The sequence below is a fragment of the Carcharodon carcharias genome, chromosome 18 (assembly GCF_017639515.1).
Source record: "Carcharodon carcharias isolate sCarCar2 chromosome 18, sCarCar2.pri, whole genome shotgun sequence".
NCBI lineage: Eukaryota > Metazoa > Chordata > Chondrichthyes > Lamniformes > Lamnidae > Carcharodon > Carcharodon carcharias.
Window position 1 is genome coordinate 57,637,622 of NC_054484.1, and position 24,260 is coordinate 57,661,881.

Consider the following 24,260-nt stretch of genomic DNA (forward strand, 5'->3'; position numbering starts at 1 on the left):
ATTGAACTTTTTATATTAAATTGATTTTAGTTTTCTACCATTCTGCAGTGCGCCCCTGGATTTTGTGATTTGCTTTTCAAACATTCTACAATGCTTTAAACCCAAACTACTAACTCAAAAGATTCCAACTGAATGTCTCATTAAAATCTGTCGTTCCATTTACACCCTCTGTTTTATATGTTACATAGAATAAAATACGCAGAGTAGTGCAATTCTTGAAGCTTGAACAATCCGAGTTAATGCTTTCAACAAAGCAAGATCTGTCAAGATCTATATATTAAAGCTTTATAACAGTTATCCCATATACAACACATTTCCCTTCCCTTAAAAACTCCACATTCCCATGCAAGAACATGCAGACACTTTCCAGACCAAAATATCCAACTCCAATCTGAGAGCTTATCCTATGCATTGATCAGTCTGTGTGAAGAATTAATCTGGAGATTAGTCTAAAAGTTTTACTAGTTTGAATCTATATCCCTTCATTTACGTAAAAAAGTATTCTAAAGTCCTTTGCTCCCCTCGACAACTTCATCTGCTCATTGTCCCTTGATGAAATCATTCAAGACATCGGGTCAGGCTCCACATGTATACTGATGATGCCTGGCTCTACCTCTCCTCCACTTCTCAGCCCTTTCATTCACCATTTATTGTAAAGATTGTTCACCTGACATTTTGTCCTGGATGAACCACAATTTCCTCCAGTTTAACATTGGGAAGAACAGTCATCATATTTGGCCTCCATCACAAATTTTGTAATTTTGCTCATGATTCCAACCAGCCAATGTTTCAGGTTTAACTACATCGATCGCAACCTTGTCACAACCCCATATCCTCTTCATCATAGAGATTGCCTACTTACAGCTCTGTAACATCACTGATCTATGCTCTGCCACAGCCCATCTGCTGTCGAAATCCTCATCCATACCTTTGTCATGCCAAACTTGACTATTCCAATGCTCTTCTGGCTAGCCTCCCATCTTCCATCCCCTACAGCATTAGTTAGTTCAAAACTGTTGCCCCATAGCTTATTATAGTAGTACACACGTGGAACTCTTTTCCCCCACACCCATTACCTCTGTGCTCAGAGGTTACTGGTACCTCAATGCCTCAAGTTTAAAATGATTCTTGTATTCATTCAACTTCTATATAGTGTTACTTACTTTTTGGATTGGACTAAACAAAAACATGGTATGTAATCATCTAAACATACAAAAACAATGAACAATGCTTTATTGGATGTAATTTCATTTTACTTAATTCATGTAGGTGCTTTCTTACAAAAAAAAGTAGAATTTTATTCATGTCAGTAATTAACTTATGATTCCAGTATTCTACATTATAATGGCAGCCTCATGGTGTGCTATTGAAATCCAAATATTTCTAAATTTACTCAGATTAAAAGGATTTCTTGAAAATTGCTAAAAAGAGAAGCATTTTGCAGAAGCTTTTCATCTTGCACTCATCAGGACAAATGCAAGAATATCAAATTTCAGACAATCACAACAATTTATACCACAGGATAAAAGGGGTGCTGTCTGGCTGGCAAATCAACTCTGATTGGCCAAGGGCATTGCCATAAGGAAAGCAATGGTTAACCACAGGCTCCCTTGCTGCTGGGTGATTCAAAAAACGTGCAAGGTGTGAACATAGGATTTCTTTGAACTGGCTTCAGCTTGTGGCTTAGGGAGGGCAAAATCATCTAAGCTTTCCGTAACTGATCACTCTCTGAAGACCCTTGCTGCACGTCCACAGGTGTAAATTTTGGACAAATGCAAGATCAGCCTCAGCTGGGATGCCCCCATTATAAGACGGTTGACACATACTGTCAAGGTTATTACAAGAATATTGGCCACCTGGCTGGGGTACAGAGGATGCAGGGTGTCCATGGAACTATACCTGAACAAGGAGTCAATGTCTTCAGGTAAACAAGGATGAAATACAGCAAAAATTTAGAAAAGAAGATCTGCCACTACATTTTATGTCAAAAATAAAGTATTTAAAGGGATGCTTACTGTAAAATTTGACTGCCAACCTACCAGGCCCATAGTTAGATTTTTAATTAGTTCATGGCATTTGAGCTTCACTGGAAAGGCCATGGTTTATTGCCCATCCCTAATTGCCCTCAAAAAGGTGGTGGTGAGCTGCCTTCTTGAACCACTGCAGTCCATGTGGTGTAGATATATTGATGGAGCCATTAGGAAGGAAATTCCAGGGTTTTGACCCAGTGACAGTGAAGGAATGGCCATATAGTTCCAAGCCAGCATGTAGTGTGTTTTGGAAAGGAACTTGCAGGTGGTGGTGTTCCCATGTGCCAGGTAGTAGAAGTTGCAGGTTCAGAAGGTTTTGTCGAAAGGGCCTTGGCAAGTTCCTGCACTGTAACTTGCAAATGGTACACACTGCGACCACTGTGTGCCGGTAATGAAGGAAGTGAACATTTAAGATGGTGGACAGGGTGCCAAATCATGTGGTTTGCTTTGCCCTGGATGATGCAGAGCTTTGTCGGTGTTGTTGGAGCTGCATTCATCCAAACAAGTGGAGAGTATTCCTTCACACTCCTGTCTTGTGCATGGTGGAAAGGTCTTGGTGAGTCAGGTGAATTTCTTGCTGCAGAACACTTGGCCTTTGACCTGCTTTTTAAGCCACAATATTTATGTGGCTAGTGCTATTAAGTTTCTGGTAACCGATGACCTTCAGGATGTTGATGATGGGAGATTCAGCAATAGTAATGCCTTGATGTGTCAAGCGGAGCTGGTTAGGTTCTTAGGCTACACTCAGGAAATTTGTCAGCTCACTCAATCACAAAGTGCACTTCACATTTTATGCATTTGATTATTTTCCTGTAAGATTCTGTCAATTAAAGACATAGAATTGCAAAGTCAGTGTAACTCTTCAGATAATTAAACTAATCCTTTATTTTAAGTAATTGAAAGAAATTGAGTCATACTCCACCCCTGGAAAAAGTTAATAGTGAAAGCTATCAATTTTAAAAATCTTTAAAAATCTGCCACATCTTTTCATCTTCAATATAAAAAAAAACAGAAGAGTCTTTTGTGAATAAAAATTCTAATTCATGATTATACAGTAGTGTGACAACACCAATATTTATAATTTTACTGTCAGCTTGCTAATGCCATTTCAGAAAACCTTCAAGCAGAAAGTAATAGGAATTTGTTTGCATCATGCAAGTGTGTGACACTGGGCGTTCAACAGTACTGAACCTGCTTGGATTCCATTTCAAACATAATGAGCAATAAAAAGAAAATCTCAAGAAAGGAGGCACAGAAAAGGTTGAAGATTTCTGTAAGAAAGAGCTGGTTTTGTGTGAACAGCAAATGGACAAAATAGGCCCAATAGACAGGGTGAATCAATGCTGTGTATAAAAAAAGTCCCTCAAATTCAATAGCTTGTCTAGACAGCACAAGCACTACATAAGCAGCAACAACTTGTATTTGTGTAGCACCTTTAACGTAGTAATACATCCCAAGGCTTTTTGAAGGGCAGTTATTGAAAATGAATTGACACAGAGTCACAAAAAGATTAGGTCAAATGACTAAAAGCTTGATCAAAGATGTAGGCTTTAAGAAGTATTTTAAATGAGGAACGTGGGGTAAAGAGGTAGAGAAGCATAGGGAGGGAATTCAGGTTTAGGGCTTTGGCAGCTAATGCTGGAACCCCGAAAATCACGGATGTTCATTAGCTGATACAAGTATAAAGCCAAGACAAAAATTGAACTGTATTTTTCTAAAACAGAGGAAGTTAGAACTCTGGCCACAGGGTTTTATATTGAAGTTGGTTTCTAGTAACTGTTTTCTCTCCCTTTCCAATTTTTAGGTTCCCTATACAAAGTGCATATGGAAAACATGTTTTAACATGTCCCTGTAATATGAGCAGGGGAGGCAGACAGAGGACAGCTCCACAGACCTGTTACTGGACAATCCAGCTCTTTCCAATCACCTCAAGGATGTGTTTTCTTTTTACACCATGTTTAGATGCTGTACATATTAATTCTATGCTTCTCTAACACGGAAGACTTCAGCCCCAAAGAGATTGATTTTGGCCAGAGCAATCAGTCCAATGTTCTTTCTTCCCTGTAGTCATGGTGAGGTGTCAAAGATAGAAGGCAGACTGTTGGTTATTTTGATGAACTACTTGGGAAGATGGGCTTGGGGTGTCTAAACCATAAGGCTTACTATCCAGCGGTTGAAATACATTCTACTTGTGCTGACACTCAGGCTCCACTTGTTTTGAAAAGGCTCTTTTTAATACTGCTGCCTTATTCATGGATCAACCTTAAATGAAAAGGCATAGATCTGCTGGTGGCCACACCTTGAGTTAAAGCAAATTAATGAAAACATTAACCAATTTATATGTGGTCTGTGGAGTGCCATGACATTCACCTATAAGATCAGAGAAACACAAAAACCTGCACTTTGGTCAAAGGGACACACTCAACATGAACAATGACAGGGACATTTATTTAAAAAAAAAATCAAAATTAGATATTAGAAATGAAAGACATTACAAATTGATAAAATACGAATTTCAAGTTGCAACACATTTTATGAAAAAGAAAGCATGTCTCACTAACCAGACTGAATTTTTTTGAGGAGGTAACTAAGTTGGTAGATGAAGGTAGCTTCATCAACACCGTATATTTGGCCTTACTAAGAAAGCATTTAGCAAGATGTCATTCAAGAAGTTACTTCCATCAGATGGCGTCCTGTGGGATAGGAGAACTGATCCTGGATTTGATTGAGAAATAACTGTGCGCAGGCAAGGGGTTGTTATTAATGGAAAAGGTTCCTTGTGGAGTTTTAGTCCTAGGGCATTCCTACCGAGATGTGTATTCAGACTGTTGCTGTTCATGATCTACTTTAATACAGTAGGTACAATTTTGCAAGACCATGGATAATGCAAAGAAATGCGCACGGTTAGGACCCTTGATGAGAAAAATAGGTTACAATTTGATCTGGATGTGAAGAAGGAATAGACTTGCACCTGACAGTCTATGCTCAATAAGCAGCAAAGTGATGGGAGTTGACAGTGCTATCATGCAGCTCTTACTCACCAATAATCTGATCATCAATGTTCAGTTTGGGTTCCACCAGGGACACACAACTCCTGACCTCATTACAGCCTTAGTACAAACATGGACAAAAGAGCTGAACTCAAGAAGCGAAGTGAGATTAACTGCCCTTGAGATCAAGACAGCATTTGACTGCATCTGGCATCAAGAAGCCCTAGGAAAATTGAAATTAATGGGAATCAGGGGGAAACTTTCCACTTGAAGTCATACCTAGCACAAAGAAAGGTGATGTTGGCTGTTGGAGGTCAATCACTTCAGCACCAGGACATCGCTGCAGGAGTTCCTCAAGATAGTGTTAGAGATCCAACCATCTGCTCCATCAATGATTGTAACTCCATCATAAGGTCAGAAGTGGGGATGTTTGCTGATGATTGCAAGCTATTCAGGGCCATTCACAATTCTTCAGATAATGAAGTAGATTGTGCAAGCATGCAGCAAGACCGTGACAACATTCCAATTTGGGCTTATAAGTGGCAAGTAACATTTGTGCCATTCAAGTACTAGGCAATGACCATCTCCAACAAGAGGGAATCTAACTAGCTCCCATTGAAATTCAATCGCAAAACCATTGTTGAATTCCCCACCAACTTGGGATTACAATTTAACTGAAATAACTTCAGCAACTTGTCAAGCCTCCTTCAATAGCACCTTCCAAACCAGTGACCTCTTCCACCTATAAGGTCAAGGGCAGCAGATACATGGAAACACCACCACCCACAAATTTCCCTCAAGCTACACACCACCCTGACTTGGAACTATATCCCCATTCCTTCACTGAAGCAGAGTCAAAATCCTGGAACTCCCTTCCTAACAGCACAGTGGGTGTACCTACACCACATGGACTGCAGCGGTTCAACCACCATCTTCTCAAGGGCAATTAGGGATGGGCAATAAATGCTGGCCTTGCCAGCGCTGCCCACAAACCGAAAAGGATTTAAAAATGTATACTGTGAGAGACAGTGCCTACAAGAGCATATCAGAAGCTGGGTTTTCTGCAGAGAATGACTTGCCTCCTGGCTCTCCAAAGCTTGTCCACTACTTTCAACACCCCTTAAGCCTGGACAAAACAACTCACTCGATTGGCATTCCACCCATCACCATAAAACATTCACTCTCTGCACCATTGGTGCAGCATGGCAGCAGCTTATACTATCAACAAGACAGGCTGTAGTGAGTGGCTCACTAAAGCTTCCTAAATGGCAGCTCTCAAATCTATGCCCCCTGCCACTTAGAAGGACAAGGCCAGCAGGTGTATGGGACACCACCATCTCCAAATTCCCCTCCAAGCTGCACTCCATCCTGGCTTGGAAATATATTGCTGTTCTTTCATCACTGTTGGGTCAAAATCCTGAAACTCCCTCCTTGCCAGCCCTTCTTCATCACATGGACTGCACTGGTTAAAGAAGGCAGCTCACCACCGCTTTCTCAAGTGTAATTAGGGAAGGGGAATACCTGTTGGCCTGACCAGCAATGCTCAATCCCATGCATAAATTAACAATTTTTTTAAAAGCCTTTTGTTATCATGATAGGTTTAGAGAACAGCGTTATTTTACTCTAGAAAAGCACAAACGTTAGGTGGCTCAGCCAAACTGTACACTGAAAATGCTACATTGACCTCACTTTTACTGTTACTACCTATTTATTTTATTTGTGGTGGGGAATGTACTAGGCATGTACTGCCAATAGCGAGCACTCCTAAGTTAGGTGCAGCATGACCAATTCCAGAGGAAATTCTAACTACATTTCCTCCAAGAACATACCTCAATTTTAATCTCAAAAGAGCACTTCAATGCAACAGTGTCATTTCTATTTCAGACAAGTTGTTTCTGGCACCTTTTTGACTGAAACTGCCAGTTGGTTTCAAAACAGTAGCAATACTAAATTGAGACCCTGTGCCCAGTTGGAACCAGGTTGACCAAAAGCTTTTCACATGCGAGACCCTTGCAGCTGGCAAATGGGAGGAACCTTCTCCTGCCCTGTCTGCCGTGACAGCAGAGTGTGCTAACTACAGACCCCAGTAACAACTCGCCATTGCAATAATCCATTCTGGTAAGCTAAGGTTCACAAAAGCTAATGTCCATTTTCCAAGTTAATATGTGATATTCACTCAGAGGAATTGAATTGCAAAACTGGCCAACAGCTCACACTTGATAAATAAAACAGACAGGCATTTAAAAAGTCACCTCACCACGTCATGGTGGAACACCACGGACGTATACAAACCTAAAGAAAACCACTTATAACCACCATGGTCGGCTAACAAGCAACTGAGAAATCTGTTCCAAAAGATTCCACTTCCCCCTCCCTCTAACACAAATTTGGATTATATGGATCATTTTTAACCTGCCAACAATTGCAATAGCTTTTGTGAATGTCCACAAACCCCTGAGCCAATTGTGAAACACAATACAAAGAGCCATTTTCTGTGATGTAGCTTATATTAAAGTTCAAAGCACTTCAGTGAAATTGAAGTAAATAAAGCAATCTTTTTTCCAGTTCCTCAACTAGGTAAACTGCTTGGGACTCAAAACGTAAAAATCACTTGGGAACATTTTTTTGAAGATGTTTACAATTTTTGTGTGAATTTTACAAAACGGACATAAAACAACAAAGTTAAAGTTCCTATTCACAGACACTTCGACAGCATTGATAATACAGATCAACTACAACACCAGAGATCCTCATCGGTACCCTCACAATCTAGCCTAAAGCACATTCTCAGCCCTACATGGTGCAAGGCGAGATTTCATCATTTAAGAGTAAAATCAGAAGTGGAGGCAGATGCAAATCAACATACTATATCAGACAATACACATTTCCAGAAATGTTCTTTTGATGCACTATATAAAAAAAACAAAGAAATGGAAAACACAAGCTGCACACCATTTTTCAAACCTAATAGGCTCTTGCTACACCAGATTTTGCTTTAAAAATCAAACAATTCGTTAGTCACTTTGACCCCAATTTTTTGACACAAGGTTTCTAATTGAAGGGTAATAAGAGAAAGTACTACTGGAAAGGTATTCAACACTTCCCTTAAATGTGACAGTAAATGTGTGAGAAAGATTAGTTCTGTACTTTAGAAGAAATTGAGCTTTTTAAGCAGCAGTTGCTTATATAAAAGAAAATGTCCATATAATCTTAAAAGATATCACTTGTATACTAAAGCATTTTATAATAAACACAGGCTGTCAAACCTTTCGAGTGATAAGTTATCAGCCATGTGTCAGAATGATCCTCTGAGGTTTGAAAAGCATGTGTTTACCATAACTGCTGTACATTAGTCTAACAGAAGTTATCAACCTTGTACTTTCTTCAAAGTAAATTTAGTGTGAACAGTCAAATATACATTCTCATTGCTAGGCCACAATGCTGAGTGAATGTGTGCAGCATGAGTATTCACTGTGGATAAAGGCATTTCATGACCAAAATTTAACTTCTGCAGCGCTATAATAGCCTCTGTTTACAGAAGCTCAGTACTCTTAACTCTCACACACCATTCCTGTATCAAGACAAAGGCTGGTGTCAACCAGTCTGCCACCTGTAGCTAAATAGCCTTGAGGATCCGTTCAGTGCCTAAGTACTAGGAGCACACTGGCAGCAATGTAGCACTTAAATTCTGTGGGTAACTCTCTCCTTTCACTTCTTCCCACCCCCCTCCCTCCATAATACATAAATTACTAAAATTTATGCACCCTTCAATATTAGAATGAATTTCAATAATCACTCTTGGAAGGGGAGGGAAAGGAATCTGCAAAAAGCATTAATGACACATCATTTTGAAGAGAAACCATATGAACCTGTTAGATTTCTCAATGTCCTGCTGGTCCATAAACACTGAATAGTCAGTCAGCCAGCAGTAAGGGAAAATTATGTAAATGTTACAGTAAATGGAGTGTAAGTGAAAACGGGTTAAAGTCATTAAAATATGACGAATAAATGCCTAATGAACAGTCCAATACAAGGTCAAATCAGTAAAGTTAAAAATTAGTCCTGTAAAGTTTGTGCTCTTGGAGACCACTGTTGATCTTGGCAACAGGAATAAGAGCAAACGGGTTGAGACTTTCCTTCCAGTAGTAGGGAGAGACATTAATTTTGCATCTGGCAGCAGAAATTAAAAAAAAAACGGAAAAGCTTAACCATTACAGCAACAACGTATTTTGATGTAGCATCTTCAAAGTAATCAAAAATCCTGAGCCACTTCACAGAAGCATTATGGATCAAAACTACAGACTAAGGCACATAAGGAGCTATTAAGCCAGGTGACCAAAAGCTTGGGCAAAGAGGGCTGGGTTTTAAGGAGCAACTTAAAGAATGAAAGAGAGGAAATGAAGCAGAGAGATATAGGGAGGAATTCCAAAGCTTAAGGCCTTGGCAGCTGATGGTTCAGATGCCAATGGTGGAGTGATTAAACTAAGGAATAGGGAGGGCCAACGTTATGAAGTGACTCGAAAACAAGGGTGAGAATTTTAAAATGGAGACCTTGCTTGCCCAATAGGAGAGGACTGTGGAAAGATGAGGGAGAGAGGGAACCAAAGATGGATCTTTGGGCATGCTCAGTGACAACATCTGGCAGCAGTAGTAAAAAAAATGCCAAGTTTAACCATTACAGCAACAACAACATATGTTGATGTAGCATAGGGCTGGGAAGAGTAGCTTTACTAGAGATGCTGTGACTCTGATTGGATAGGTAAGAATGGAATCCAGCGAGAGCAACCCACAGAGCTGGACAACAGAGGAGAGATGGAGGAGGAAGATATGGTCGTGTCAAAGGCTGCAGCTGGATATGTTAAGAAATGTGTTAAGCTAAAAACAAAATCCATAATGCTTCTGTGAAGTGGCTTAGGATTTTTGATTACTTTGAAGATGCTACATCAAAATACGTTGTTGTTGCTGTAATGGTTAAGCTTTTCAGTTTTTTTTTAAATTTCTGCTGCCAGATGCAAAATTAATGTATCTCCCTACAACTGGAAGGAAAGTCTCGACCCGTTTGCTCTTATTCCTGTTGCTGAGGTCAACGGTGGTCTCCAAGAGCCTGACGTCAGTAGTAGGTAAATTATTGGAAGGTGTTCTGAGAGATCGGATATATAATTATTTGGACAGCCAAGGGCTGATTAAGGATAGTCAGCTTGGCTTTGTGCGTGGTAGGTCGTGTTTAACAAACCTTATAAAGTTTTTCAAGGAGGTTACCAAGAAAGTAGATGAAGGAAAGGCTGTGGATGTTGTCTACATGGACTTTAGTAAGGCCTTTGACAAGGTCCCACATGGAGGTTAGTTCAGAAGGTTCAGACACTTGGTATCCATGGAGAGGTTGTAAACTGGATTCGAAATTGGCTGCGTGGGAGAAGACAGAGAGTGCCTCAAGGATCTGTGCTGGGACCATTGTTGTTTGTTGGTCTATATCAATGATTTGGATGATAATGTGGTGAATTGGATCAGCAAGTTTGCTGATGACACTAAGATTGGAGGTGTTGTGTACAGCGAAGAAGGCTTTCAAAGCTTGCAGAGAGATCTGGACCAACTGGGAAAATGGGTCAGAAGATGGCAGATGGAATTTAATGCGGAAAAGTGTGAGGTGTTGCATTTTGGAAGGTCAAACCAAGGTAGGATATACACAGTAAATGGTAGGGCACTGAGGAGTGCGGAGGAACAAAGGGATCTGGGAGTTCAGATACATAGTTCCCTGAAAGTGGTGTCACAGGTAGACAAGGTTGTAAAGAAAGCTTTTGGCATACTGGCCTTCATAAATCAAAGTATTGAGTATAGGAGTTGGGATGTTATGGTGAGGTTGTATAAGACATTGGTGAGGCCAACTTTGGAGTACTGTGTGCAGTTCTGGTCGCCTAACTACAAGAAGGATATCAGTAAGATTGAGAGAGTGCAGAGAAGATTTACTAGGATGTTGCCGGGTCTTAAGGAGTTGAGTTACAGGGAACGATTAAACAGGTTAGGACTTTATTCCTTGGAGCATAGAAGAATGAGGGGAGATTTGATAGAAGTTTACAAAATTATGAGGGGTATAGACAGAGTAAATGCAAGTAGGCTCTTTCCACTTAGATTAGGAGAGATAAACATGAGAGGACATGGCTTTAGGGTGAAAGGGGAAAGGTTTAGGGGGAACTTCTTCACTCAGGGAGTGGTGAGCATGTGGAACGAGCTACCATCTGACGTGGTAAATGCGGGCTCACTTTTAAGTTTTAAGAATAAATTGGATAGATACATGGATGGGAGAGGTCTGGAGGGTTATGGACTAGGCGCAGGTCAATGGGACTAGCAGAATAATATTTTGGCACAGACTAGAAGGGCCGAATGGGCTGTTTTCTGTGCTGTAGTGTTCTATGGTTCTAAATCATCTGCTGCTCTCTTCTGTTGTCAGTAAACATGAAATAAAAATATTTAAATTCTGCTGCAGAACGGAAAAATGTATTCCTCCAGCAATTTTTTTTACAATTTTGGGAAATAATGCTTAATGTCATAAAAAACACAAAAAATACACCTAAAGAAAGGTATATATCAGAAAAATGAATTCTTATAACATTCAAAATTCAGTGAAGCAGAGGAAATTTGATCCTAATGCCAAGAATTTTCATAGTCACTCAAAAGTAGGTGACGCTATGTGTCCATTTAGAGAAAAAGAGACAGCTTATTCAGTATATCATTTGCAGTAGGGCTTGTGCTTCAGTGCCACCATATTACTGCGGCATTAAAAACTGTCACATCGCCAATCAATAACCCAGAATGTTGAAAAGAATTCCAGATCGCCCTTGTTAAATGAGTTACTATTACTGAAATATATGATCCATTTCGATTACCTAAGCACCATCATGCTCATCTTTCATCCCAATTACAACCTCTATCATTTCCTCAATCTAGAAGCTGTTTTCAATCAACATGTTCACTTATTACAGTGGGTTATGGTAGCTACCACCTCTTCTTGTATTGAATTCTTGATTGGACAAGCCCTTTGAATTTAACATGCACCATGATTGCATGTATCAAAAACAGGGTGCCAATCACAATCTTTTAAAAGGCTATTCGCGTTATACTTCATCATGGAAATGAGTACCAAAGTGAATTCAAAATACAGGGCCAGCATGTAAAACCAGGGTACCTCACGACAGAGAATGAATCTCATTATAGCAACCTTGCCATGAGTTTCTGTAGAAAATGCCAGATAAATTGATTTTATTTGTTTCTCCACACTTTGTGTGTTCCATTCTTTCATAATTGCATGCTTTAATCGTTCCTTTTACCAATTACAGGCTCTCAGTTTCTATACATTATTCCCATTGCTCCTTTTGCTCACTAGCTGTTTTCTTCTTTCTTGTTCTCTCTCTATTGAAGCTGTGCACTGGAGGACAATGCCATACTCTGAACAAGCAAATGAAAGACTAAGTATAATAGGATTCAATTCTTGGACAATTACTTAAATTCATCGGCTCAATTCCCTGCAATAATACGTGCAAAAGATTTTGAAAATCCTTCAACATAGCTAGTATATAGACATGCAAATGCCATTATTTTAAACAAAAAGGTTTTAATTTTCATCAATTAAGTACATTTGTCTTGGTTCAGTTTAATCAATTCATCAGTCTACATTTTATTCAAGTTCTGAGCATTTAGTGACAGCAGAAGTCTAGATCCTTCATCAGGGAATGTAATTCATATTGTGGAAAGTATTTTGTTGGATGCTGGAAATAATTATTCTGGATTTAGTTCATTTAGTACCCCTGCAGCCAGAGAAGAGAAAGCCAAATCTTATCATTTGGGCTGGATTCAAATGCAGATCCCAGAGATGAAAGAGCAGTGGTCAAAGGCACTCAATTTCTTTAAACTGACGCACTGTTGGAGAGGAGATCAATTGTAAGTTTGAATAAAACCTAATGACATCTTGTAATTGGGATCACAAATCAACATTTATTCGGGAACTACTGAAATGTACCCCGAATACAAGCATACGTAAGATTTCAATGAAAGATAAGTTTATCATGTTATTTCTTGCAGAGGCACACCCAGGAATATTGCACATTTCAATATACTCACATCTTCAAATGGAAGGTTGTCTTTAATAAGGAATGGATATGAATTAGAAAGATTTTTTTTTCATTACCTGTGACAATTGAGCATTCATAGCCTGAAGCAACTAAACTAATTCCCCACCATAAGGCATGTATTTGCCTATCTTATAAGGCAGATTAGAATCAGGAACAAAATAAACAAATAAGCACAAAATCTGGAAGCTCTGAACGTTATTATACCTCAACTGCACTATATGGATACAATACCTGCTAAATATTTGAAATTTCAGTGGAACAGCCTCAGTTATAGTGCTGAAGGTACTGGATACTGCAAAGGCAATCAGTCCTGGCAACATTCCGGCCATAGTACTGAAGACTCATGCTCCAAGACCAGCCCAAACCCTAGCCAAGCTGTTCCATTACAGCTACAACACTGGCATCTACCTGGTAATGTAGAAAATTACCCAGTTATGTCCTGTGCACAAAAAGCAGGACAAATCCAACCCAACCAATTACTGCTCCATCAGTCCATTCTTGATCATCAGCAAAGCGATGGAAGGTGTCATCGACAGTGCTATCAAGCAACACTAACTCAGCAATAACCTGCTCACTGATGCTCAGTTTGGGTTCTGCCTGAGCCACTTGGCTCTTGATCTCATTACAACCTTGGGCCAAACATGGACAAAAGAGCTGAACCTAAGGGGTGAGGTGAGAATGACTGCCCTTGACATCAAGGCAGCAGTTGACCAAGCTTGTCATCAAGAATTCCTAGCAAAACTGGAGTCAATGGGAATCAGGGGAAACTTCCTCATTGATTGGAGTCAAACACAGCACAAAGGAAGATGGTTGTGGTTATTGGAGATCAATCATCTCAGTCCTAAGACATCGCTGCAGGATTTCCTCAGGGTAGTGTCCTAGATCCAACCATCTTCAGCAGCTTCATCTATGACCTTCCTTTCATCATAAGGGCAGAAGTGGGGATGTTCACTGATGATTGCATGATGTTCAGCACCATTCGTGACTCCTCAGACACTGAAGCAGTCTGTGTCCATATGCAGTAAGACGGAACAACGTTCAGGCTTGGACTGATAAGTAGCAAGTAACATTCGTGCCACACAAGTGCCGGATAATGACCAATCTCAACAAGATGACATTCAAAGGCATTACTATCACTGAATCCTCTATTATCAACATCCTGGGGGTTACCATTGACCAGAAACTAAACTGGGCCAGCCATATAAATACCTGTGGCTACAAGAGCAGATCAAAGGCTGGGAATTCTGCAGAGTATTTCACCTCCTGACTCCCCAAAATCCTGTTCACTATCTACAAGGCATAAGTCAGGATTTTGATGTAATACTCTCCACTTGCCTGGATGAGTACAGCTCTAACAGCACTGAAGAAGCTCAACACCATCCAAGACAAAGCAGCCTGCTTGACTGGAACTCATTGACCACCTTAAACATTCACTCTCTCCACCACCAACACAATGTGGCAGCAGCGTGGACCATCTACAAGATGCAGTGCAGCAATTCACCAAGTGTCCTTCGACGGCATCTTCCAAACCTCCTAGCATCTAGAAGGACAAGGACAACAGGCACATGGGAACACCACCACCTGGAGGTTCCCCTCCAAGTCACTCACCATCCTGACTTGGAACTACATCAGCGTTGCTGGGTCAAAATCCCAGGCCTCCCTCCCCAACAGAACTGTTTCTACCCCAAATGGACCGCAGCAATTCAAGGTGGTGGCTTATCACCACCTGCTCAAGGGCAATTAGGGATGGGCAATAAATGCTGGCCTAGCCAACAATGCCCACATCCTATAAACGAATAAATAATTTTTTTAAAAGTTTTGCATACCTTAACAAAAAGTGACTCTGGTGTATGTGAAGACTTCCTGTACCATTCCTCACCACCACCCTGGCAGCACAACAACAAATTCAGGATTTTCAAATAATGCTTAAATAGCAGATACTTGCAAATTACAAGGGAGAGAGGAAGAGAAAGAGTGAGAGGAAAAAAGAATGGAAATAAAAGCTTCACTGAAGCCAGAATCACAAATGTACTAAATCTGGGCATCAGTTCACTGGATCCTGCACTAGCCCAAAAATGAGGTCCAACTGTGAGACCAACTTGTTGACTCTGGCACCAGAAATAGGTTGTGAATCTAGGGCCTAAAAAATAATGTACTGTCCATTTGGGTCACACACATTGTGTGTCAAGCAAATTATCCTGAGAATTCTATATTCAAATTACTTACTTGAAACATTTCTGTTACTGTATACTCATTGAAAAATGTTTTCTGCAATGATATCACTATTGATGTTGTCATTCATCAGTTAGGAAAGGACTCCCAAAAATATCTATTTGTTGTGATGTTCCTCAATCCATCCAGTGGATCGTAATCTCTAATATAAATGCATAAAAGTAACCCAAAAACGGAGGAAACATACACAAGAGCACCCGACATTTCTCAATGTTCTCATTTGGGCAACCTCTTAACATGTGGGAGGCAGTAAATTGTAGTATATATAGGAATTATTCCAAATTAATGAAGAAAATAATTAAAATAAATTAATAAATTAGAACGAATTAGTAGATAAATACTGCAGTAAACTCTTTATATAAAGTTTAAGATATGTCAATGCAACTCAGCCATGTGGAATGTACATCTTGTGGGATGTGGGAAGTCATGCAGGGACAACTTGTCCTCGATGACTACATCTGCAGTAAGCGTCGACAGCTGCAGAAACTTCAGTTCCGAGTTGCGGAGCTTGAGCGGTGGCTGGAATCACTGTAGCGCATCCACAAGGCTGAGGATTACATGGATAGCACGCTTAGAGGGGTAGTCACACCACAGCTAAGAAGTACTCAGGTAGAGGGGGAATGGGTGACCGTTAGAGCATCTAAGGGAAACAGGCAGGTCGTGCAGGAATCACGAGGCTATCTTGCTCTCCAACCACTTTTTCATTTTGGATATTGGTGAGCGAGATGGTTCCTCAGAGGACTGTAGCATGAGCCAAGTTCGTGGTACCACAGGCGGCTCAGCTGCACAGGAGAGGAGGGTAAAGATTGGAAGTGCTATAGTGGTGCAGGATTCCATACTTAGGGGAGCAGATAGGCGCTTCTGTGGCTATAGATGTGACTCCAGGATGGTATGTTGCCTCCCTGGTGCCAGGCCCAAGGATGTCACAGAGCGGCTGCAGGACATTCTTTTGGGGGAGGGCGAACAGTCAGAGGTCGTGGTCCACATTGGGACCAATGACATCGGTGGGGAATGAGGTCCTGAAAGCAGATTTTAGGGATTAGGAAGAGAATTAAAAAGCAGGACCTCAACAGCTGTAATCTCAGGATTACTCCCAGTGCCAAAGGCTAGTGAGCATAAGAATAGGAAGATTGAGCAGTTCGACACATAGCTGGAGAAATGGAGTAGGAGGGAGGGCTTTAGGTTTCTGAGACACTGAGATCGATTCTGGGGCAGTTGGGACCTGTACAAAAAGGACAGGTTACACCTTAACAGGACTGGGACAAACGTCCTTGTGGGGAGGATTGCTAGTGCTGTTGGGGAGGGTTTAAACTAGATTGGCAGGGCGGGGTGGTGGGAACCTGAGAGGAACTTCAAAGTGCGGAGGAGAAAAACTGGCAGTGGGAAGTAATGAAGTATCAAATGATAACGAGAATACATCAGGAAGTAGTATCAAGGGAGACAGAATATTTGGAGAGTTTGATAGAATTAGAGTAGGTAATAGTAAGTCATTAGATGGGGCCAGAATAAGGGGGAACATAAAAAAGCCTAAATCAAGGCTAATGTGCATGTATGTGAATGCACAGAGTATAGTTAATAAGATTGGTGAACTGCAGGCACAGGTTGATGAATGGAATGATGATATTATTGCTATAACAGAGACCTGGCTCAAAGAAGGGCAGAACTGTGAGTCAAATATTCCTGGGTACAAAGTTTTAAGAGAGACAGGAAAGGTGGGGGGTGCAATATTGATTAAAGATGGCATTACATTACTGGAGAAAGAGGATGTTCCAGAGATGCCAAGGACGGGATCTCTGGCTAGAGGTAAGGAATAAAAAAGATGCAATAATGTTGATTTGGTGTGGTATAAGGGATGTGGGGAAACAAATTTGCCAAGAAATTGCAGAGGTGTACAAGAATCATAGAGTAATCATAACGGGAGGCTTCAATTCTCCAAACATAACATGGGATAGGAATAGTACAAAGGGATAAAAGGGGCATGAGTTCCCGGAATACATTCAAGATAATTTTCTGCAGCAATATTCCAGTCCAACAAGAGAACATGCACTTTTGGACCTGGTTTTGGGGAATGAGTTGACCCGAGTGGACCAAATATCAGCGGGAGAGCCTCTAGGGAACAGTGACCATTGTGTCATAAAGTTTAGGTTAATCATGGAAAAGGACAGGGAACAATCCAGAGCAGGGATAATTAATTGGGGAAAGCCAACTTTGATGGGATAAGAATACACCTGAGTCAAGTGAGTTGGAATCAAAAGTTGGCAGAAAAGACAGTAGCTGAACAATGGGCCACCTTCAAAGAAAAAATATTGCAGGCAATGTCAAGATATATTCCCTTGAAGGGAAAGGTAGGACAAATAAATTCAGAGCGCCCTGGATGTTGAGAGAGATAGAGGTGAAGATGAAAAGGGAGAAGTGCACGTACAACAGATGTCAGGTAGAAAATACAATGGAGAATCAGGCTGTATATGGAAGGACCAGGGGGGAAGTGAAGAAACTGATAAGAAAAGCAAGGAGAAAGCATGAAAAGAGGCTGGCAGCGAACATCAAATAAAATCCTAAGGTTTCCTATAAGCATGTAAATAATAAAAAGGTGCTAAAAGAAAGAGTAGTGCCGATTAGGAACAAAAAAAGGGGACGTGCATGTGGAGACTGGAGAAATAGCAGCGGTGTTGAATGACTGCTTTGCATCTGTCTTTACAAAGGAAGATGGTCTTACCCGGGTCGAGGTGAGAGAGGAGGTAACTGGTACACTAGAAGAACTTACAATTGAGAGGAAGGTGGTGTTGGAAAGTCTATCTTTACTTAAAATAGATAAGGTACCAGGACCGGATGAGATGCATCCAAGGGTACTAAGGAAAGTGAAAGTGGAAATTGCAGAGGCACTAGTGATAATCTTGCAGTTTTCCTTAGACACAGGGGAAGTACCAGAGGACTGGAGAATTGTGAATTTTACACCCTCGTTCAAAAAGGGGTGCAAGGATAAAGCTGGCAACTACAGACAAGCCAGTTTGACCTCAGCGGTAGGGAAATCTCTGGAAACTATAGTATGGGATAAAAACAATAGTTACTTAGAAAAGTGCCAGATAATTAAGGAAATCCAGCACAGATTCATTAAGGGAAAATCATGTTTAAATTATTTCGCTGGAATTTTTTGAGGAGGTAACAGAGAAGGTTATTAAGGGAAATATTGTTGATGCAGTGTATATGGATTTTCAAAAGGCATTTGATACAGTGCCACACAACAGACTTGTGAGCAAAATTCTAGGCCCTGGAATAAAAGTTAAAGTAGACACTTGGATAAGAAATTGGCTGTTTTCAGGTTGGAGAAAGGTTGTAGTAGAGTTCCCCAGGGGTCAGTATTGGGACCCTTGCTCTTCCTGAAATATGGTAATGACCTAGACTGTGGTGTTCAGGGCTTGATTTCAAAACTTACAGAGGATACGAAGATTGGAAATGTCTTCAACTGTGATGGGTATAGACTTGAACTTCAAAAGGACATCAACGCATTGGTGGATTGGGCAGACAAGTGGCAGATGAAGTTCAATGCAGAGAAGTGTGAGGTAATTCATTTTGGCAGGAAAAATATGGCAGGATAGTACAAAATAAAGAGAGTGTCTCTAAAGGAGGTGCAGTAACAGAGGGACCTCAGTGTATACATACATAGGTCATTGAAGATGGCAGGGCATGTTGAGAGAGCAGTTAATAACGCACATAGTATCTCAGGCTTTATTAATAGAGGCATTGAGTACAAGAGTAAGGAGGTCATGTTGAACTTGTACAAAATACTTGTTAGGCTTCATCTGGTGTACTGCAGCTAGTTCTGGGCACCATACTTAAGGAAGAATGTGAAGACATTGGAGAGACGACAGAGGAGATTCACAAGAATGATTTTAGGAATAAATAACTGTAGCTATGAGGATAGACTGGAGAGGCTGGGATTGTTTTCCTTGGAAAAAAGGAAGCTGAGAGGAGACTTGATAAAGGTATTCAAGATCCTGAGGAGTATGGACAGGTAAATAGTGAGAAACTTCCCAATCAAGAGTACATCAAGAACCTGAGGGCACAGATACAAAATAATTAGTAAAAGGAGTAAATGTAATGTGAGGAAAACATTTCTCACCTAGAGCGTGGTTGGTGTCTGGGACAAACTTCCTAAAAGGATGGTGGAGGCAGATTCGATCGAGGTATTCAAATGGGAATTGAATTGTTACCTGAAAAGAGAGAATGTGCAGGGCTATGGGGATAAGGCAGGGGAGTGGGGCTAGGTGGAATGCTCTTTCAGAGAGCTGGTGCAGACTCGATGGGCCAAATGGCCTCTTTCTGAACTGTAAAGATACTGTGATATCTCACTGGCATTAAGTTTTGATCGGTTTGAATAAAAGGCTGACAATGATCTGGTTGATGGCATAAGATGAGAAACAAACAAAAATGAGACATCAGCATGCAATTATGTAGAATCACCAACAGCTACTCAGTATTTCAGTCCAAAAATTAAGTGCATTTTAAGTAGTTAGTATGCTAGCAGTAATACTGCTAATACCTGATCTCATTGGATCTTGGCTATGAGATGAATTGCTCGGAAATTACGCAGAAACCTGCCTCATCGGGAGAGTTTAAAATCATGGAAACCCAGGAAGTGGTCATTCAATCCTCCTTCTGGGTTGGCTCAATGAAAGAGCTATCCAATTCTCCCACTCCCATTCTTTCCACATAACTGTATACATTTATCCGTTGTAAGTACATATCCAACTTCCTTTTGAAATTCCGTTAAAAGCTCAAAGCTTGACAATAACAAAACCTCAAAACTCTTCATTTGGTAATACCATTTGTTACATATCTTTTGAAATTGGTTCCTTCTTGAGTTCTGACGAACCAAATATCTCCTTGACCCACTTGTATTCATCTCTTATTGACCCATCAAGGTGCAAAATTGACTATAATTATAAACCAGTAGGCCCACGCTATTTGTCTCCCAAGCTAAAGGAAGCTCCTTTATAACAAGAGACTGCAATGGAGATGCAGGCAAAGCAGCAAGGGGCCAATACAATTTTTTCACCTGAAAAAATAACTACAAAGCAGATGGTCAAGGAAGGGGGAAATAAAAACTAATGCAATACAAACTTAGGGTTCATGTGCACTGGAGACAATGAGAAAACCATGTGCATGTACAGATACTGTAATATGCCAAACTCAGAGAAAGCCTTCTCCAAATAGCTTCTTATTGTTTGAGTAATTGCTTACTGGTTTGTACATGAAGAATAAAAAGAGCTCTGAAATATTTTAACATCTAGCAACCTTAGATATTAATTTATTAAAGAGCAGATTGCACTAATTTTCAATAATCTTGAACAAATTGACTTCTTTGACTATACATATAGGCAGATAAAACAAGTCCTGGCTAAAACAACAACTTCAGGTAGATGTTTTCCTGATTTTGTTAAAGAACCACCAAGATTAAGGGAATCAAGGGAAATGAAGATAGGGTGGGAAACTGGAACTGAGGTAGATCAGTCACAGTCTTACAGAATGACACAAACTGGCTCGAGGGGCTGTACGGCTTATCCTGCGCCTATTTGTTATGTACCCATTACTAGCCTATGCTGAATAGTATTAAGAATTGTGAAGCAGATTGTTGGCCAGACACATGCTGCTGAAAAGAATCCATAAACTGATGGGTGGAATTGAACAAAGTACTGTCACCATCAAGCATTCAAAACCTGTTTTCTTTAATCAGCAACTGACATTAAATGAGGCTTGCAATGAAATCAGTGTGGTTGGCTGGTTAAACATACTTCAATTCCCAGTAAATCAAAAGTAGTAAATTTAATTCAACCAGTCAAAAAAGTATTCTTGTCTGCTCTGCCACAACTGCTTTTCTGCTTAGTGCTATAAAAGTTACCTTTTGCATTATTATTGGTCTTCTCTTTTTCTGTAGCAGTATCCTGTCATTATGACAGAAAGATAGATGGGGTAGCAATTAAGCTGCTCCAATCCAGTTTCTAGGCACAGTACCACTAGAGAAATGAGCTTGGGCAGCCAGATGAGTGGCATGAATTGGGCCATGTGCTTTTGGGAATCCTACCACTCTGGAAAAAAAGTGAAGAGCCTTCTCCTGCTGATGCTCCTTATCCTTAGGGAAAGTTATGAGCTTGTCAGCCTGGCAAACAATGCCTCATTCATATGCAAGTGGTACATTACACATTCACTGACCTGGCATATGCTACGCATAACAGCCTGAAGGAGATGGTGGGTTAGAGATCCAAGGTAGTTTTGCTTTCACCATTATGGCAGTGCAATGTCTTACAGGAAGTTTCAAGATCCAGTCACAAAGGTGGCAAAGATCCACAGGTACCAATCCTGTTAAAAGGTAAGCAGTGAGGACACAGCTCCTCTGACAAATGAAGGAAATTGTAGCATGGTGTTCAAATATGTGGCTCACTGAACAGATGCATGCCTGTTGATTCCTCCTCTGGTCACCCTCCCTACACCCCAACCCCCTCACTGAAGCAAGATGAATTCTCAGTGGAATTCCCATGCTATAATGCAGGGCATTGTTGCCTATTTCTGGAAAGCTTGCTTTCACGATAGGGAAGGGAATCACATTGAAATTGCAAAAAGGCAAAAAAAAAATAAAAGATGCAGTCAATGGAAAATAAGAAAACAAAGTGCAATACAAAGAAGAAAAAAAACAAAAAAAAAGGTTTCTTCAAACCACTTCAAAAGGGTCATGCAGGACAGCTTTAAGAATACTTGTTTTGGCTGTTTGGCCACAAGAGTGTGTTTGCTTCAGCTTTGACAGTTGCACTGATGCACTGAAATGTCCAGGGTTACCAGGGCATACCTCCAAACACATACACATTAGTGGCCGTAATGGGGCCTCTGCCATAGAGCAACATGAGCTTGTTATTCTCTCAGCAGAACTCCTAGGTCACAGGCAAGTTGTGCAACACCTGGATCCCAGTCTTCTACTGCCAGAGTACAGGAGAGGACATTCAGAAACATAAGAAGTTCAAAGAACTCCTGTCTTCTCCGCTATACTTGTGACAATTCTTCCAATGTTTTGGTTATTTTACAATAAGATGCTCATAAATTCTGAATAATTAGAAATTAAAAAAAAAATTTAAGTCTTGAAACTGGTTCAATTATCTCAGCCAATTATCTGCCCAATATGGTAAAGCTCCCTCTTGTGCATGTGAAAGTGATTGAATTTGCCAAGGGTGTTTATCAAGCAAGAATGGTGTAGAAAACTGAGTTCCGTCACTAAGGTTAAAAACAAAGCAACTTTAAAAGGTTTTCAGATGCAGGGTGTACTGTAAGCTTATTCTCAAAATAGATACAAAAAAGAAAAATGCCAGCTTTGTGAAATTAAAAGCGAGGAATGAACAGTTTGGTCAGTACCTCAAAGAGGGCAACATTTCAGGTGTGAAGAAATTCATGTTCTATTTCAAAAAGCTGAGGCCATTTCTCAAAATTGTGATGCAGATAGCCAGGTGGATCTCATTTGGATATAGCAGTGTCCAAGAGGATTAATATTTTCTAGTTGTTCTGGTGATTTAATGGCCAACGGGTTTTTAAAAAATTAAGCAAGTTTCATTAATGTTTTATTCCTGAGCTTCTAGTTATAGCATTAATCATGCTAAACATACATTTTCCATTTATTCAGTAAGGCAAGGGTTAAATTTGCATATCTTCCCATTAAGCATTCATTTGTTACATTAACTTAATTTGTCTCAAGTTATCTTTTATTCTCAAGTGATGAGTATAACTGAAAATTGGCGACTAAATCATTAAGAATGCAAGACTATCCTCTTGACTTGCAATTACTGTAGTTATATCCTGAGTTTTTGTTTTAAAGTTGCAATTACTGTAACCTAAAAGAAACCAGAATAACCTTGGCTTATCGAATTAAGTATCCTTGGTCTACAATTAAATTTATTGTTACCTTTTGCTACTTGACAAACTACATCAAGTGTACAATTAATATATAATATTGGTCAACGAGGAAAGCTAGTACATTCAAAAAATGCCACTTCAATAACCTGTAAATGGAACTTCCAAAAATGGTCAGTCTACTGTCTGAATAATCAACTTCAGGCTCTCCTCATGCTCTTAGTCCTTGATGGGCAATTTGTTTTAATAAAAACTTTAAATTAAATTCAACACTTTTTATTTAGCTTGAATAGGTACTATAACTGAAGTCTAAGTAGTCAACGCTAGAAAGAATAGTCCAGAGGCACAACAGAAGAAACTTAGATGAATACTGTATAACCAAACTGGACTCATACTTCGGGGCAGGAATAAGAGTAATATATTCAACTATTACTAAACTTCCTTTTTGCATTTTAAATATGTTACACATCAGTTGATCATTTATGAAACACCCTGCACAGAAACTAAATTCAAAACTTTGCACATAGCTTATAGGTCAAGTTATGAAGACAAGTTGCATAAACAAGTTGCAACAGTTCCACGTGCTATAAAGGTTGGCCTTATCGACAGCCTCATAAATAGGACCTGAGTCATTGGCTCACTATGCAAGCTTGATGCCGAAATAGGGTGTATCAAAGGCATTCTGTGGGATAATGGCTAACCTGATCAAATTGTTTCACACTATATATCAAGCAAACTCATGTTACTTTCAGCCCTGAAAAGTGCCCAGTCAACCTCAGATTACCCAGGCGAGGCAAGGTATCTCAAAAATTTGAGCAACAGGTGAAGCTAGCTGTTTCACACTGCTACTGTGCAGTAACAACACAAGTGGTATTTACCACTAACAGGATGCTGTCGTTAAGCCAAAAAGATGTTTTGCCTATTGCACAAATATATAATGTGGTACTTAAATTTCAGTGCCAATATGATGGTAGGTATGTAGGCTGTATATCCCA

At 40.1% G+C, this 24,260-nt stretch overlaps 1 protein-coding gene across 3 annotated transcripts in view; it reads right to left on the reverse strand.

Moving 5' to 3' along the window:
• The window catches only part of pola1 (polymerase (DNA directed), alpha 1), a 255,935-nt gene that overhangs the window by 22,004 nt on the left and 209,671 nt on the right, over window positions 1-24,260 (reverse strand). The window contains exon 37 of one of the 3 annotated variants that reach the window (XM_041211965.1): window positions 2,739-2,850. The exons of the other annotated variants lie outside the window; for them this stretch is intronic. Coding sequence (XP_041067899.1) covers window positions 2,792-2,850 — 59 coding nt within the window. The 3' untranslated portion in view covers window positions 2,739-2,791. Of the gene's footprint in view, window positions 1-2,738; window positions 2,851-24,260 lie in introns of those variants that run through there. 3 annotated transcript variants of the gene reach the window in all.